The following is an 18137-nucleotide window of genomic DNA, read 5'->3' on the forward strand; positions in this document are numbered from 1 at the left end:
AGGATATAGAGCCATTCAGTGAGTTCCAATGTTATGTGACAGCCTTTTTTTTTTTTTTTTTTTTTAATGGGAAAAGTTGCTTTATTCATGAGGCCAGCAACCTGGGAAGATGGTGGATTAATGTCCTAAAACGAACTCCAAGTTGCTGGTTAGGAGACAAAGGTTTTAAAGGCAGTGTGAGGGAGGGGACTACAGGGTGCATGATCAGCTCATGGACAATTCTCTGATTGGTTGGCAACAAGGTGAAGTTTCAAGCATCACCCATCTTCTGGTTTCAGCCAATTTGGGGTCTGCATGCTTGTGGTCAGCAGTTTTCATCTGGTGGGGTTGTGACAGCCTTTTAATAATGTTGTTGCATCTTCTAATTAAGGACTGTGGTTTCAAATAATTAAGTGGGGGACAACTGACAACTTTACATACCATCTTAGTCCCCATAAATGGAGGACAATTCGTTTTAAAGCTTGATTTGCTATTGTAAACTTAGTGTTAATTATAGCTTCACGGTCTCTGTCTAGGCAAAGGGCCACTACTAAGAATTCCATGTACGTAGGCTATCTTCTATTTATCTGAGGAGCAGAGTAGTATTTACTTGTATTTTCCAATGCATAGTAAATGCTTCTGCCTAAGCAGAAGTCTCTTTGGACTGGTTAAAATGTCACGTTGTTGGACATAATTAAAATTCCCATTTGCTTTCTGTTTGTGAGGATTGCCAATCTTTCCAAAAAGGAGCAAGTAAATTCCAAGATGACAGACCTCTAAATTTTCTAATCATGGAGATCGATTATTGCTCAATTTCTATCTGTATACCTCACAGAACATCAAGTGGACCATATCCACCTGTCCTCTGAGATCGTTTCACCTATTTGGGTTTAAACTCAGTTAGTTCCAAAGAGCATTTCTCTAAACCCAGACTTCCATTCATTACTTGTAAAATGGAATAAGAATCATTGTGCAAAGCACTTTACATGAATTTCTAATTTAACAATCACAAAATTCACATCATCAGCCTTATTTTTCCGATGAAAAAACTGAAACTTAGAGAGTTTAAATAACTTACTGAGTCATAAAGCTAATAAGGAATGGAGCCTGAATTCAAAGTAAGACAGGTGGACTCCACAGCCCAGGTTTTAGTCTTACTGCCTAACTCAGGGGTTCTCAAACTTTTTGACCTCAGGATCCCTTCACTCTCAATAATTACTGAGTTTTTTTAAGAGGTTTTTTTAATGTGAGTTATTTCTATCAATATTTACTATATTAGAAATTAAAACTAATAAAATTGAAAACTATTGATTAAATCTTTAAAGAACAGTAAGTCCCCTACTTATGAACCTTCAAGTTGCAAACTTTCAAAGATGTGAATGTGGCTTGCATGTCCAATCACGTAAGTTAGTTCACGTGTCTGGCATACATTGTCACGTGCTTGCATTCTCTACAAGTGGTTGTGCTTTTGTGTACTTTGTACAGGACTGTAGAGTATAGCAGTAGAGTGTCTTTATTTCAAGCCCAGGATGTCCAGAAGCAAGCGTAAAAGCAACAGTATATAGCCGATTGTGTTAGTTGGGTACCTAGGCTAACTTTGTTGGACTTAGCAACAAATCGGACTTACGAATACTCTCTCCGAACGGAACTCGTTTGTATGTAGGGGACTTAATGAATAACAATAGACGACTCATGTTTTAACATGAAAAATTTTTTGTGTGAAAAATAACAGTATTTTCCCCAAATGTAGTTAAGGAGTGACACTGCTTTACATATTTACAATTTTTTTTTTTTTTTTTTTTTTGCGGTACGCGGGCCTCTCCCTGCTGTGGCCTCTCCCGCCACGGAGCACAGGCTCCGGACGCGCAGGTTCAGCGGCCATGGCTCACGGGCCCAGCCGCTCCGTGGCATGTGGGATCTTCCCGGACCGGGGCACGAACTCGTGTCCCCTGCATCGGCAGGCGGACTCCCAACCACTGCGCCACCAAGGAAGCCCTACAAATTTTATTTAATGTGTGGCTTAGAAGACAGCTAGATTTTCCTACCTGCTTCTGTATTCAATCCGTTGCAATATTTTGTATGGTTGTAATATATGAAGAAACCTGATCTCGCACAGATATGTAGTTGGAAAAGGAAGAATTGATGATTAAAAATATTCTTCTTTAATACTACACCAAAACTTAACAATGGCTGTTTCCTAAAGGTTAGTTGCAGTGTGAAATCTGAAAACATATCAGTGAACTTTTTGTACCATATTACATTAAAATCCATTGGTCCATCTTGCATTTTGAATGGGTCTTTTATACAGATGCATGATTTTGTAACATCATGCATTTCATATCTGAAAAATACTGGTTGGCTGAGTAATGCAAGTTTTCCAAATGTTGACACATTTCATTGTATGATATTAAAAGAAAAGAATCACATTCATTAAAATAATCACCAACTTCATCAGAAAAGTCGTTTAAGTATTTGGAACCTGTCAAGATCATGATGGCAAATACAAATTTTCCAAAATTCTAATTTTCATTTGAAAGCTTGAATTTTGTCATTAGCAACAAATACTATCAGTCATTTACCAATCCTTAAAGGACTGGCTCATTTCACTTTTGAGGAAATGTATGCCAAATAACCAAGTCTGAATAATCAGTCACTTTTTCAAGTAAAAAAGGAGTTGCATTAAAAAACTGGCTAATGCAGCTGAGAACTCAAAACAATTACACACGTGCTTTTCTTCAAGACAAGTACCTCAGTATGCAGCAGAAGTGCTTTCTGTGTACTTCCCATTAAATCACACAGAATATTAAACAGGATGTATTTCAGATTTAATAAAATCAATACTCTTTACTGCTTCATCATGAAAATTTTTAAGTGAATTGGCAGGTTTAAAAATATTTTATTTTACTTTTTAATTTTTAACTGCAAGTTAAAAAGTAAAAGTGTGGGACTTCCCTGGTGGCACAGTGGTTAAGAATCTGCCTGACAATGCAGGGGACATGGGTTCGCGGCCTGGTCCAGGAAGAGCCCACATGCTGCGAAGCAACTAATCCCGTGCGCCACAACTACTGAGCCTGTGCTCTAGAGCTCGCGAGCCACAACTACTGAGCCCGTATGCTGCAACTACTGAAGTCCTCATGCCTAGAAGCCCGTGCTGTGCAACAAGAGAAGCCACCGCAATGAGAAGCCCGCACACAGTAACGAAGAGTAACCCCCACTCACCACAACTAGAGAAACCCGTGTGCAGCAATGAAGACCCAATGCAGCCAAAAATAAGAAAAATAAATAAATAAAGCCAATTTTTAAAAAGGGCTACAATGGAAATTTTAAATAAATAAATAAATAAAAATAAAAGTGAATGTTGGTGAAGCATATAATGACTAGTAGTACAGTCTGGTGCCATTGCTTTGATTTGTGCTCCACCATTTCAACACAGTGAAATGGCCAAATAATATCTTAGTATTATTATGAAAATAATTTTGACCTCATGGACCCCTTAACAGAATCTTGGAGACTGGGCTACCCTGGTGGCACAGTGGTTAAGAATCCACCTGTCAATTCAGGGGACACGGGTTCAAGCCCTGGTCCAGGCAGATCCCACATGCCGCAGAGCAACTAAGTCCGTGTGCCACAACTACTGAGCCTGCACTCTAGAGCCCGCGAGCCACAAATACTGAGCCCACGTGCCACAACTACTGAAGCTCGCATGCCTAGAGCCCATGCTCCACAACAAGAGAAGCCAACACAATAAAAAGCCCGCGCACGCTCCCGCTCGCCACAACTAGAGAAAGCCCATGCACAGCAACGAAGACCCAATGCAGCCAAAAATAAATAAATACACGGAAAAAAAAAAAGAATCTTGGAGACTGCCGGCAGTCTGTAAAACAACACCATATGAAAAGAGCTGGCCTGGGACTTCCCTGGTGGTACAGTGGTTAAGAATCTGCCTGCCAATGCAGGGAACACGGGTTCGAGCCCTGGTCCAAGAAGATCCCACATGCCACGGAGCAACTAAGCCCGTGCGCCACAACCAGTGAGCCTGTGCTCTAGAGCCCGGGAGCCATAACTACTGAAGCCCATGCGCCTAGAGTCCAAGCTCCGCAAAAAGAGAAGCCACTGCAATGAGAAGCCCGTGCAGCAACGAAGAGTAGCCCCCACTCGCAGCAACTAGAGAAAGCCGGCGTGCAGCATCGAAGACCCAACACAGCCAAAAATAAATAAATTTATAAAAAAAAAAAGAAAAGAGCTGGCCTAATTCAAAGGGTGATTATAAAAGTTAAATATGGTATTATACATAAAGTGCCTAGCATAGTATCTGGCACATAATAAGAGACACACAATAATTAGCTGCTTATAATGTTATGATGATTATGTAACAATGCTAAAAAGGAGAATCAAGCATTGCATGAGATTTAGACTATAAAGTCCTCCCAAACCTGAAATTCTATTATGATCAAATAACCATTAAAAGAATCATCAGATATTAAAGAATTAGTGTTAATTTTGTTAGGTGTGATAGTTGTATTGTGTTCTTAAAGTCTGTATCCTGGTAGATAACTTAAGTTTTTATGGGTGAAATGATATGACTTGCTTTAAACTACTGTCGGGGAAAAATATGGAGGGGAATAAATGACTGAAGAAAGCTACAGGGGTAATAACTGTTGAAGCTGAGTGATAGATAAAACTGGGGCTCCTTAAAAAAAAAAAAAAGGGCTTCCCTGGTGGCGCAGTGGTTGAGAGTCTGCCTGCCGATGCAGGAGACATGGGTTCGTGCCCTGGTCCGGGAAGATCCCACGTGCTGCGGAGCGGCTGGGCCCGTGAGCCATGACCGCTGAGCCTGTGCTCCGCAACAGGAGAGGCCACAATAGTGAGAGGCCCGCGTACCGCAAAAAAAAAAAAAAAAAGAAAAAGTCAGAGACAGAAGTTAGGTATCAATCATAATCTGATACCACTATTTTCTGCTGTTTTGCTCCACAGCAGCAGTAGAATATTTTCTTTCACCATTTTATTGATTGCTCAAAGATTACACTACCAATAAAAATTATTTTTAAATTATTAGAAAAAAAAACATTTCCCTACAATACTGACATTTTAACAAATCAGATTATTTTAATTGATTGCTTCTTTCCACTACTTGCTTTTGTATATATATGTATGTAATTATATATTTTATGTATATATATATATAAATTCCTAGAATCGTAATCAGAATATAAATAAGTATATTAAAAACATATTTAAGGACAATACAACATGCTTAAGTTACAATCATCAACTAGTTGAAAGTGATATATTAGTGGTCTTAGATATCAGAGCATTGTAATGTATATGCTCATACTTGAAAAGCAAACCTCAGCAGTTCTCTGTAGAAACAGTGTGACCTCAGGAGAGTAAGGTGATAGTTATAAGACTATTGCTATGTAGGTTGTAGACTTTAAAGTCCTCATTATGGTTCTTATGACTGTGGGACCAGAACCTACAGGCGGAATAAGGCAACCAGAATTGGGGCACCTTGAGTTCAAACTCTCTCATTTAAGGCATCTCAATCCATGCAATCCTATTGGAACCACTCTAAGGAAAATAAGATGGCTCAACGGCCAAACAGAATACTTGTTCCTACCATGAAAAGCCTACTAAGACCACTCTGGACTTCTCAGCAGTATGACCCTTTGGGGCATCCTAGCCTAACTCATGCTAACATAATTCAGGGTACCAACTCAAGGCCAGGATCAGTCTCCTTAATATGCTAAGGCAGCTTGTAAAATTTAGCTGTAACAAGTCACTCAAATAACAATGGGATGTTTGGTAGCAAGAAACACAAATTTTTCTGGGACTTTAATATTAGCTAACATTTATTGAATTTTTACTACGTAAGACATTGTATTAACTTTTTACACATATTACCTTTTTTAATCCTATGGCTCACCCTATTTCCTCTGAGGTAATGATCTCTATCAGACATATAAGGAAACTGAGGCTCAGAGAGATTAAGTGAATTACCCAAGGTCACAGGCCAGGACCAAGCAGAGCCAAGAATTCAACCCAGCTCAGTCTGAACTTGTTCCTGATCACTGTGTTATACCTCCCAACATTAACAAATTATTTCCATGAAAAAAAAAATTAGTGAATTCAATAAAGACTTTTAAAAATACCTTCAGGGGTTTCATGGGCCCTCTGAAGTCTATCCATGTACATAGACCCCAAGTTAAGAACCTCTGCTCTAAAGATCTCAAGGCATCTAATATAGCAAAATACATTTAAAATCTGGGGGAAAAAAAAAGGTAAGGCAATAATAATAATAGCTACCATTTATTGAGCACCTACTATGTGCCAGATACTGTGCTTAGTGCTTTACATATATTACCTCATGTAGTTTTCATCCAACAATGCAACACCTATTACTCTGATGAGAAAACTGAGGTTCAAAGGGTTTAAATGACTTGCCCAAAGAATTGGGAGGGAACTGAGCTCAAGCTGACTCTTTCTATGGCACCAGTTCCCACTAAGGCAAACACTGAATCAATCCCAGGTCAAGGGTTTAAACTTACTGTCAAAGTAAACACAGAACAAATCCTGGAGACATATTTACCTGTATGACTTATGCAGTTCCATGACCTTCTCTTCAAGTTCCTTGGTCTGATTTGGGGCCAGTTTAAAATCACTAACATAATCTGCACCATGGAGTTCTGGGTCATAGTCTCCCAGCTCAGACTGGATGGTATAAGAACCTAATAATGCTAAGGTTGCAAATGAACAGGGCAGTCGTCCTGCAACTATGTCCTGCCGAAGTTGAAGACATAAATAATACCTACAGCCAAAGAGAAAAGATGTTATCATGTCAGCAACAAAAACAATAACAAAATACAGAGAGAGAAAAAGGAAGAAAACGGGAGAGAGAGGTAGGGAGGGAGAAAGAAAAAGAATGATTAAGTAAATATGAGATAATATTAATAATTGTTCAGTTAGGTAGAGGGTATATGGTTGTTCATTGTACTATTTCAATGTCAGATAGTAATAAAGGCTGCTTGGTCCCCAAATTGGGTCCTTTCTTTTCTATCACGTTGCTTTGCCAAATGCATAGATACTGCCCTTCATATACAGATGACATTACTGATACATTTTCACTAGGATATGAACGTTCTTTGGTATGTTTTTCCTCCAAGATGGGCTTAAATTGCATGCAGCCTTCCACACACTATCATCTTGTAAGACCGATTCCACCTGTATGCTAAACTATAAGGAATTCAGATGAGGGTAGAAACAGTTAAGTCCAACAAACTGAGTGACCCTACATATGTCAGACACACCATATGGTATTCACACCCATGGCCATGACCTCCTTAGCCCTTGTTCTGACTGGGTTAACCAGTTCAGACACTTTTACCAAACAGGAAAGCTGGGAGGTATGATTAAATTGAAAACTCCTATATTGATTAGAATCATATCTTTGACTTGACCATAATTAGATGCTGAACAACATATGCACCAGCAATCATTTTTGCTATCTATGATTAGTCACTACATACATCTTTTTTAAAAAGTCAGAGCAATGCCAATCAAATCATAAGAATCTTAAACTCTTCTAAAATGTAGTAATTAGTACAGATTTTTAGGGATTTGTTTTGTTGTATATATAATAAACCTTAATGAAGAAAGATGAATAATTAGCAACTCTAAGAGACAAATATTACCTGTGAAAAAGCAATAACCAAGACAATTTTTTCAGGCAGAGATATTGCATCTCAACTTCAAGAATGTACTAAGGATAACTGGACAAAGAATAATTTTTTCAAATGGCACAGACATTTCACAGTACTTAACAAGCAGACCTTTTAATAGTCTTATGCTATTCTTATTTGAGAGAGATGAAAACTGAAGCCTAGAGAGTATATATTTGTCTGAAATCAGATAGTTGACAGCAAAATCAGAATTAGAAAGCAGTTTCTCAACAACCAACATTCAATTGAACAAACATTTGCCAAATACATACTACGTATAAGGCTCTATGCAAGATGCTATGGATATACATATGTAGAGTAGTATTCTTTACTATATACTGTTTTTCCTTTTTGCTTTTTTGCTAATATTCAGTATTTATATAGAATCCAATAAAGGCCACTTTCTTAAAAAGGAATCAGTAAGCTATTTTTAAACAGTACAAGATTTATTTCATAAATTAAGTGGGCTCAAAAATTACTGAGGGGGCTTCCCTGGTGGCGCAGTGGTTGAGAGTCCGCCTGCCAGTGCAGGGGACACGGGTTCGTGCCCCGGTCCGGGAGGATCCCGCATGCCGCGGAGCGGCTGGGCCCGTGAGCCGTGGCCGCTGAGCCTGCGCGTCTGGAGCCTGTGCTCCGCAACGCGAGAGGCCATAACAGTGAGAGGCCCGCGTACCGCAAAAAAAAAAAAAAAAAAAAAAAAATTACTGAAGAATGTTCAGTTCACGTACCTAATTATACAATTTAAAAGGGGAATAGGAAGAAAAAAATAGTAACACTGAGACTTTAGTTTTTTTGATCCCTTAAGGAACAGCATGGTGTGAGAGGAGTATTTAAAACAAACAAAAAAACGGCAGAGCTGTTTTGCCACTGTATTTGTCTCTTGTCCTTTGGAGGACAGTATGGTTTATAGGTTCCCTGTCCACAGCATGGCACAATACCCATGATAAGCAAGGTTAATTCCCTACCAATTTTCTCCAGGCGAGTCACAGATATTTGAGGCTTTTAGGATCACTTATTTGCAAGCCTGCCTTGAAGTGACCAGAAACTTTTTATCTTAGGTTTAATAGCTCATCATTTTTCTTCAATTCTGAATGGAGAAATTCCCAGAGCTTATGATAATGAGATTACTTATTACATATTTAACTATTAATAAATTATTTACCTTGTTATATCTTCTGTTAACTGTGCTGGGTCAGGTGGATAAAACTTTACATTAAATGTGAAATTCCAAGGGACACCTGTAAAAATAAACACAAAAGAATTGTATGCTTATGCCTAAGTTTCTGGTTGCTAGAAATACCTAAAAATATTCAAAAAAATCTTTTTTTTCTTGAAGTGTCCTAATACTTTCATGCTTTGTGGGTGAAATAGTATTTTTATTTAAAAAAGAAAAAGAAGAAAGTTGTCTAGACACCATCTATCTCATTTTTTTTACCCGACTTAATAGTTTTGTTTATAAAACATTATAAGCAAAATAACATAAAGGAAACCATCCTATAGGTGAACATGTTTGTAGCAATGGTTTTCAAAATGTGATCTATATACCACTCTGGGTCTCAAAGTGATCCATGGATGTTTTCTTTTGGTGTTGGCATTATTTATTTGTGACATCTCTCAACATTATCTCAAATAAACAAAAGCATTCTTCCCATTAATATGGGTGAGAATATGGGTGAGATTAGGAGATTATTTTAGAAATAAGAAGGAAGAGGCAATATAGGTGGCTCTTAGAAACTATAGCTCTAATGAAAATATTTTAGGTATGAAAACTACAAGAATTTAATCCTAAGACTCATACAAGTGTTTCATATTTTTTATCTACAATGAAAGTCAGAGATTGTGAGTAAAAGTTAAGTGGAGAATGCATTTCAATTTTTCCAGCTAAGTGCTATCCCTTCAAGGTTTTTCTAACATGACTGTTAGTTTCTCAAAGAGTAGGGCCTGGTCTCAGTTATAAATAAGTTATGATTGGGCTTCCCTGGTGGCGCAGTGGTTGAGAGTCCGCCTGCTGATACAGGGGACACAGGTTCGTGCCCCGGTCCGGGACGATCCCACATGCCGCGGAGCAGCTAGGCCCGTGAGCCGTGACCACTGAGCCTGCGCGTCCGGAGTCTGTGCTCCGCAACGGGAGAGGCCGCAACAGTGAAAGGCCCGCATACCGCAAAAAAAAAAAAAAAAAAAAAAAAAAAGAAGTAAGTATGATTGGTTATGATGCTAAGAGATACATTTTGTTCAGTACTTATTGCATGCCAGATACTAAGCTAGCCCTCTTACATACAGGTAGGTGCTACTATTAGTTCATTTTATTTATGAAGAAACAGAGGCTTAAGAAAATACATAGCTAGTGAATCCAGGGTTCTCTTACCCCAAATCCCATGCTTTTAACCATTGGACTCTACTACCCTATAACAAACATCTGTGTTTCAAACATTGTTCTGTTTTGCATTCACAGCATTTCATCTCCAAATATCATTTTTATTGCTATTGGCTGCCAATGACCATATGCAAATTAAAATTTGAAATAGTTTAAATGTCTTAAAGAATATGCAGTTTTAAGCATGCTAAAATATTTAATACAGGAGTCCCTTGGAAATGGTTGATATTTTCCTTCAAAATTTGAACTAAAAGGCAAATTCCAGACAATAAAACAAACTTGTCTCAAATCTACTCAATCCTAATGTTTACCATTAACTCACTTCTAATGTTTCACATCCCAGAAACTTTAAATGGAACTTAGGAAACCAACCCCATAATTGTTTCTCATAAAAAAGGGTAAGGGGATGGGGAGGCAATATTTACAGTTCAAATACTGTAAAATACCATCTGTTGTTATGATTACGATATGTTAATAATCTAATCACTGTTAACTTATAATTCCCATATAGACATTAAAAAAAGATGACTTCTATGCTACCTATAAAAAATGTATTGGCTAGAGGGCTTCCCTGGTGGCACAGTGGTTAAGAATCCACCTGCCAGTGCAGGGGACACAGGTTCGAGCCCTGGTCCAGTAAGATCCCACATGCCGCGGAGCAACAAAGCCCATGTGCGCCACAACTACTGAGCCTGTGCTCTAGAGCCCATGAGCCACAACTACTGAAGCCCACGCGCCTAGAGCCCATGCTCTGCAACAAGAGAAGCCACCGCAATGAGAAGCCCGCACACCACAACGAAGAGTAGCCCCTGCTCGCTGCAACTAGAGAAAGCCCACGTGCAGCATGAAGACCCAACATAGCTATAAGTAAATAAATTTATTTTTAAAAATGTACTGGCTAGAGCAAATCAATATGGGAAAAAAGACAGCTAAAAGAATGTTCAATAAATGTGAATTCAGCATTTAAGAACTTTAAACACAAATTCAGTTATTTCATAACATATATAAATGGCAATTTTTTAATAGTATAGGAAGACTAGCATTAAAGAAAGCAAATCAACAACAGTTTACAAAGTGTGATTTTTTTTTCTCTTTGAGCTAACTGATATAAAAAGCTTGATAACACCCACGATTGGTGGGGAAAATAAGCACTTTCTTCTATTGCTGATGTGAGTGTAAACTGGTACAACACTATGGAGAACAATTGAGAATATCTATCAAAACATAAAATGTATATACTCTTTCACCTAGCAATTCCACTTTCATAAATGTATCTAAACATACACTTAAACGTGGTCAAATGATACAGGTATAAGATATTGTTTGTAATAGCAAATGTCTGGAAACAACCTAAATGTATTTATTTAGCAAGAAAAGATACACTGCCACTATACACTGTTAAGTGAAAAAAAAAAATCAAGGCAAAGAACAGCGCATATAGAAAGCAACTGTGAAAGTTGGGGGTAGAAAAAAGTGGCTATTGTGAATGGCGCTGCTACGATGCAACTTACTATTAAATGGTTCAGAAAAAAGGTTTTGTGTGTGTCAGTGTGTGTGTGTGTGTGTGTGTGTGTGTGTGTGTGTGTGTGTGTATAAAGAGAAAAGATAAAATAGTAAAATATTAACATCTGAGGAATCTGGGTGAAGGGTACCCAGGAATTCTTTGTACCATTATTTCAACTTTTAAGTCTGAAATTGTGTCCAAACATTTTTAAAATTAATAATTGAAAAAAACTTCCTGCCTTCTGGGTACACAGGAAAACAGGAACTATCTCATACACTATTGGTGGGGATGTAAACTATTACAATCAATTTAAAGGAGAACAATTTGGCTATATCTGGTAAAACTAAAAATAAACATACTCTATAATCTAGCAATTCCACTTTAAGCCTAAATCAGTGGGGTGTTTTTTTTTAGTTAATTAATTTATTTTTGGCTGCATTGGGTCTTTGTTGCTGTGCGCGGGCTTTCTCTAGTTGCAGCAAGCGGGGGCTTCTCTTGTTGCAGAGCACAGGCTCTAGGCGCCCGGGCTTCGGTAGTTGTGGCACTCGGACTCAGTAGTTGTGGCTCACAGGCTGTAGAGCTGTGGCACACAGGCTTAGTTGCTCCACGGCATGTGGAATATTCCTGGATCAGGGCTCGAACCTGTGTCCCCTGCATTGGCAGGCGGATTCTTAACCACTGCACCATCAGGGAAGTCCTGGTAGGGTTTTTAAACTGTGGATCATGATCCATTGTGAAATCAGTTTAATGGGTCAAAATCAGCATTTTAAAAATGAAACAGAATACAAGAGAAAAAGGTCAGAGGAGGAATTCCCTGGCAGTCCAGTGGTTAGGACTTGGCACTTTCACTGCCAGGGCCCGGCTTCAGTCCCTGGTGGGGAAACTAGGATCCCACAAGCCGCACAGTGCAGCCAAAAAGAAAAGAAAAAGAAAAAAAGAAAAGAAAAAACTCAGAGGATATCACTGTGAAATTTTCTTTTCAACTGAGATGAATTCCAAAATCATGTTTATAAGAAAAGCTAGTCATGAATGATTAACTGTTATATAATTCAATTTATATGATGTCCAAAAAGGTAAAACAATATTTTTAGGTATACATTCATACATTAGGTAATTTTTAAAAAACATTAAAAAATACAATGGAATCATTAACACAAAATTCAGGGCAGTGGTGACTTCTGCAGGGGAAGGAGAGGAGGATACATTTAGAAGGGGCATATCCTGGGCTACAGAATTTCTTAAACACAGTTTGTGTTATTTTATGTATCAGTATTTTTCAGAAGGTATAAGGATTTCTTGCTTTTGCTCTGTACTATTCCAGAAGGAGGTAGAAGTTGCTAGCCTGACTCAGCAGGGGAGATCTCTCTTATTCAGAACCAAGGAAGTTAAACAAAGCTAAATATTAAGCTGGGAGAAGGGAGAGAGACTGATAAACCATAGAAGGTTCAAATGGATTGTTAGGTCCGAGGGAAATTTCAAAAATACAGGCGAAGCAATACTATCTATTGTACATGGGTATGGATATATGAAGGAAAAATATAAAAACATGGACTGACTCACCTCAAATTCATGAAAATAGATATCTACGGATAGGGAGAGAAGGGGATGGGACTAGGAGATAAACCTTACCTGTACTGTTCTATTTTAAATGTAAAAGTTAACACATGTTAATTCTGGGTGATGGGTACATGGGTATTTGTTATATTAGCCTCCATTCTTTTCTATATTTTTTGAAATATGGAAAAAATCTTGCTGGTGAATATCTATTACAAATTTAAACATTCATACTTTTTTATTCTACTTCTAGCAATTTACTACAGATACATCTAAGTGCACATATACATATATATTCAATACATGTTTACTGCAACCCAAAATATCCATCAGTAAGATTGGCGCGCTCTCTCTCTCTCTCGCTCTCTCTCTCTCTCTCTCTCTCTATATATATATATATATACAGTGCTACAACTTTATAATCATTAAAAAAAAATTTTAACACATGAAATAAATTGATATATGTTAATATAAAGAGTATACAAATTATGTTAAAGATTGCATATGTATATTAAATACATACAGAACATACATATTTATATTAAAATATATTTATAAAGTATATTATATATAAAATATAACGTATGCATTAAATACATATTTATATTAAAATGTATGTCTATATACACTCAGAACACCTCTGGACAGAACACAAGAAATTAGTTAAAGGACAGGGGAAGAAGGAAGATTGACCTTGTATTATATTCATCTGTATCTTTTAATTTTATACCTCATATTTATATCACCTATTTTAAAAATTTTAAAACTACATATGACATAATATACAGAAGATACAATATATAACAATGTATAACATAATTGTATTTTTGAAAAACAAAATTTATATATGCCTAGAAAAAATCTTACAGATCATACCAATTTAACAGTGATTATATCTGGAGGATAGGATTTACAGGCTTTTTATTTGCTTCATGATATATTTTCATAATGCTTAATTTTTCACAATGGGTATATATTACTTGTATGATGAAAACTATTTCTTTTTAAACTCAAGGGCTTTTTTTAAAAATAAATTTATTTATTTTATTTATTTTTAATTTTGGCTCTGTTGGGTCTTCGTTGCTGTGCGCAGGCTTTCTCTAGTTGCGGCGCACAGGCTTCTAATTGCAGAGGCTTCTCGTTGTGGAGCATGGGCTCTAGGTGCGCGGGCTTTAGTAGTTGCGGCACATGGGCTCAGCAGTTGTGGCTCGTGGACTCTAGAGTGCAGGCTCAGTAGTTGTGGCACACGGGCTTAGTTGCTCCACAGCATGTGGGATCTTCCCGGACCAGGGCTCGAACCCGTGTCCCCTGCATTGGCAGGCGGCTTCTTAACCACTGCACCACCAGGGAAGCCCGTGAAAACTATTTTTAAAAAACCCAAAATCTTTGCAATAGATAAATGTCAACCTTCTCTTTGGCTCAATGAAATATTTACATTTTGATGTTAAAGTTTGTGTTACAGACATGGTTTTTCTTTCCCATGTTGAAGGAAGAGGTTTTATTATTTTGTAAATTTTTTTTAAACGACAAACACTTAGGTTATTTTTCTTAGCGAGAGTTTTTTTTCTCAATAGCCTGGAAGATAATCTACTAGACAGTCTTCTCCACTCATCATAAACTCTGTTTTAACTTTTCTTCCTAAAGTGTCTTCTTGTACAATCATTTATTCCTGAGTAATATTGAATATTAAAAGTATCTTCATTGAAAGGGGCTTAGAATCATGTTTTTTGTTGTCATGTCTCAAATATTCTGAATACTTTTTACTCTGATTTGCATTTTAAAACAAGATTTTATAGGCAGAGAGCAAATATGGAGAGTTGTCAGGCCAAAGTAGTATTTTGTTTCTCTATCTTAAGAAATATAAATAAATAGGGTCTAAAAGAAAACATTTCACCATAACAAAAGTGTTTTCTTTTAAGAAACAAATGAAAAACAAAACTTCTTTTCAGGTGATACAGTTAAAACTTACTAATCATGATGAATAACATCTACTGCAGTTCCTACAAGTTTCCTCAAAAATAAACTAAACTAAAAGGACATCTAGTCATAACTGGGGGGGTGGGGGTGGGGGGGCTGGGTAAAGTCTCTACCCTTTAGCCCATTGGGCCTGAGGCTACAAAATACTAATCTAGACTTTTATCAACCTAGAAAAATCTATCCCAGGACACCAGTCTGAGCAGGGTGTTCAGCAGTAATATATGCCAGAGGGCTTGGAGCTAAGAGAAAGCCACAATGACAGAAGGGTCACTGGCAAGGAATTTCTTCTATTCTTTTTTTTCCTTCCACAGTTCCTTACATACTTCAATTTGGAAGAAGACGGTTGAAAAGGGACAAAAAAGAACTATAGAGAAGAAAACATGGAGGAGGTTAGAACTCAATAGTCCAGAACAATCTAAATGGAACAGGATCAGGCAGCAAACTCCCAATCGTAAGCTACTACAGTTTCAATCACTACCATTGTGAGAACTGACTCCCATATCCTTTTCTCTTCTATTCTTTGTTTGTTTCCACCTTCTGTTTCTCTCAATCATTCCTATCTTCCCCCACTTTGCCTAGTTGTAAAAAAAAATCATCAAGATCTGACCTACATCTCAATAGTGTCTACCTCTGCTGTATCTTTCTATTATGGAATCTCTACCTTCCAAAGGAAGGCTTTATCTTAATTTCAAAGCCATCTACCATAGTCAGAATTCTAAAGTGACTCACAGCCAGAAAAAGGTTGGAAATCCTCTGACCTACTAAAAAAAGAAAGAGCTAGAAAAAGGGCTATATTCACTTACCACGAACCTGCTTTTTTATTTCTTTGGCAGAATCCAGCCATGTCTGTAAAAAGAAGAAAAGGCATTCACACAGAGCTCCAAAATACATAAACCACAGAGTACCAGAAGCAGGATTACTGACCATCTCCAATAGTGTCTCCAGGTCAACCTACATTTCCAATATTTTTTGCATTAGTTTCACACAGCACAGTAATTTTGAACAGAGAAACAGGGAGCCAGACAGTTGGGCTTGAATCCTAGCTCTACTACTTCCTAGGTGAGTGACTTTAAGCATCTTTGTACTTCAGTTTCCTCATCTATTAGAGGAAATAAAATGAGATATTAGCAGTAGGGCCTATCTCAGGGTTACTGTGAAGATTAAAAGGTAATATATGTAAAGCTTCAGCAAACAAGAAATGCTAAATAAGCACTTGCTATTTTTATTATTCTGTAAAGACAAATAGAGATCTATAACCAGGATTATTGATCTATAACCTAGATCTTATTTTTCCCTCCAACTCTGACCTCCAGTCTCATTCAAGTTTTCTGTGTCAGCACAGCACCTGGTAGATGGTTCATGCTCAGTTAATGTTTACTGAATGAATAACTATTTTGTTTTTCCTGACTACTCTTGCCCACACTAATTTCTCCCTTCACCATTCTCCAACCCCACTTAAAATTTGCACACCACAAGGGCAAGGTTCCTCAACCCATAGCAGACCATGCAAAACTAATGGCACTTAAAAAGAGCCTCACCATTAATATCTTTCATAGGCTCCTAGAGAAATGTTTAAAGACAGAAATTTCTAAATTGAATTGTCTAAAAGATTTTTATTGACATAAGACATATACAGGAAAGTACATAAAACATACGTATAGATCAATAAATTATCAAAGTGAACATATAAGTATAACATTACCAGCACCCCAGGAGCCCCTTTCATGCCTGCTCCCAATCCCCCCACCCCATTCCCCCTTCCAAAATGTTTAAAATTGAATTTTAGTTGTATTTAGAAAAGAAGAGTAAGGGGGGATTACTCCTCACCCTGTACCAACAAGGGCAAAGTTCAAGATGACCATCCCATTTGCCCTACCCAAGGAGTGGGCCTGAACACCACAATCTTACATTTGATTATATATTACACTAACCATTATATAAAGATAGTCACCACAACAGATAATAAGCAAAGAGTGAGGACGAGTTTCCTTTTCTCTCCCCTGCCCCTGCAATTAACACATATGATTAAGAAATGTATGTTTTTAAAAATATCACTTAATACAAAATTATTCTAAAGTAGAAAAACTAAGTACATACTTGCTTAAGTCCTGTCAGAAAGGGCAGGGGGTAACCTGGGTGTTTCTCCTTCCTCTCTCATTAAGACTAAAGAACTTTAAGTTGTTATAGGTCCAAAGGCAAAAGAGGACTTTGAAAGCGCCAACTGATAAGTTTTGTGGAACCTCTGAAACCTTGCAATCCAGAACTCTTAACAAAGACTACTTTCTATCGCTGTGGAATGAACACTTCCCCTACAGAGTGAGGCGACTCCATATTTTCCCTATTTTTAAGAGAAATCTGCCAAAGTAGCCTGAAGCTGCCAAGTTTCTTACGGGGATTGCATGAGCCATTCTATGACTCTAAGGCTAGAATTCCCACCAACCTGACATAGAGGGGGCAAATCCAGATTTGTGCCAATCACATGGGACTCCAAGGCATAAGGTACCTTATAGAACAAAGTATTATTTCTTCAGTATCTAGACCTCCGAATCAAAGTCAAAATCAAAAAGTGTGTACAAGACAATAAAAAACCAGTGTGCATAACAATAGGTACTTTATGCTCAATTTAAATTATTCAATTCAGAGCATTTTATTTAGCCAACAAGTATTTAGGAATGCCTCCACGTGCTAGGCACCAAAGTTCCAAAAGGGATTTAAAAATAGTGCTTGTAGGGGCTTCCCTGGTGGCGCAGTGGTTGAGAGTCCGCCTGCCGATGCAGGGGACACGGGTTCGTGCCCCGGTCCGGGAGGATTCCACATGCCGCAGAGCGGCTGGGCCCGTGAGCCATGGCCGCTGAGCCTGCGCGTCCGGAGCCTGTGCTCCGCAGCGGGAGAGGCCACAACAGTGAGAGGCCCGCGTACCGCACAAAAAAAAAATAAAAATAGTGCTTGTCCTCAAGGAGCTGTCAGTCTAAAGGAAGAGCTGAGTAGTGAACAATTTGTCTTTTCTTAGAGGCAGTTAGGAAATGTTTCTCAA

The 18137-nt window shown here is 37.9% G+C and overlaps 1 protein-coding gene across 18 annotated transcripts in view; it reads right to left on the minus strand.

Moving 5' to 3' along the window:
• EPB41 (erythrocyte membrane protein band 4.1) overlaps positions 1-18137 on the minus strand; it is a 205453-nt gene that overhangs the window by 93383 nt on the left and 93933 nt on the right. For all 18 annotated transcript variants that reach the window (XM_070045642.1, XM_070045635.1, XM_070045634.1 and 15 more), the window contains 3 exons: positions 15907-15949; positions 8857-8932; positions 6566-6784 (listed from right to left, as the gene is read on the minus strand). In XM_070045642.1, coding sequence (XP_069901743.1) covers positions 6566-6784; positions 8857-8932; positions 15907-15949 — 338 coding nt within the window. The remainder of the gene's footprint in view (positions 1-6565; positions 6785-8856; positions 8933-15906; positions 15950-18137) is intronic.

Source organism: Globicephala melas, chromosome 1 (assembly GCF_963455315.2).
Source record: "Globicephala melas chromosome 1, mGloMel1.2, whole genome shotgun sequence".
NCBI lineage: Eukaryota > Metazoa > Chordata > Mammalia > Artiodactyla > Delphinidae > Globicephala > Globicephala melas.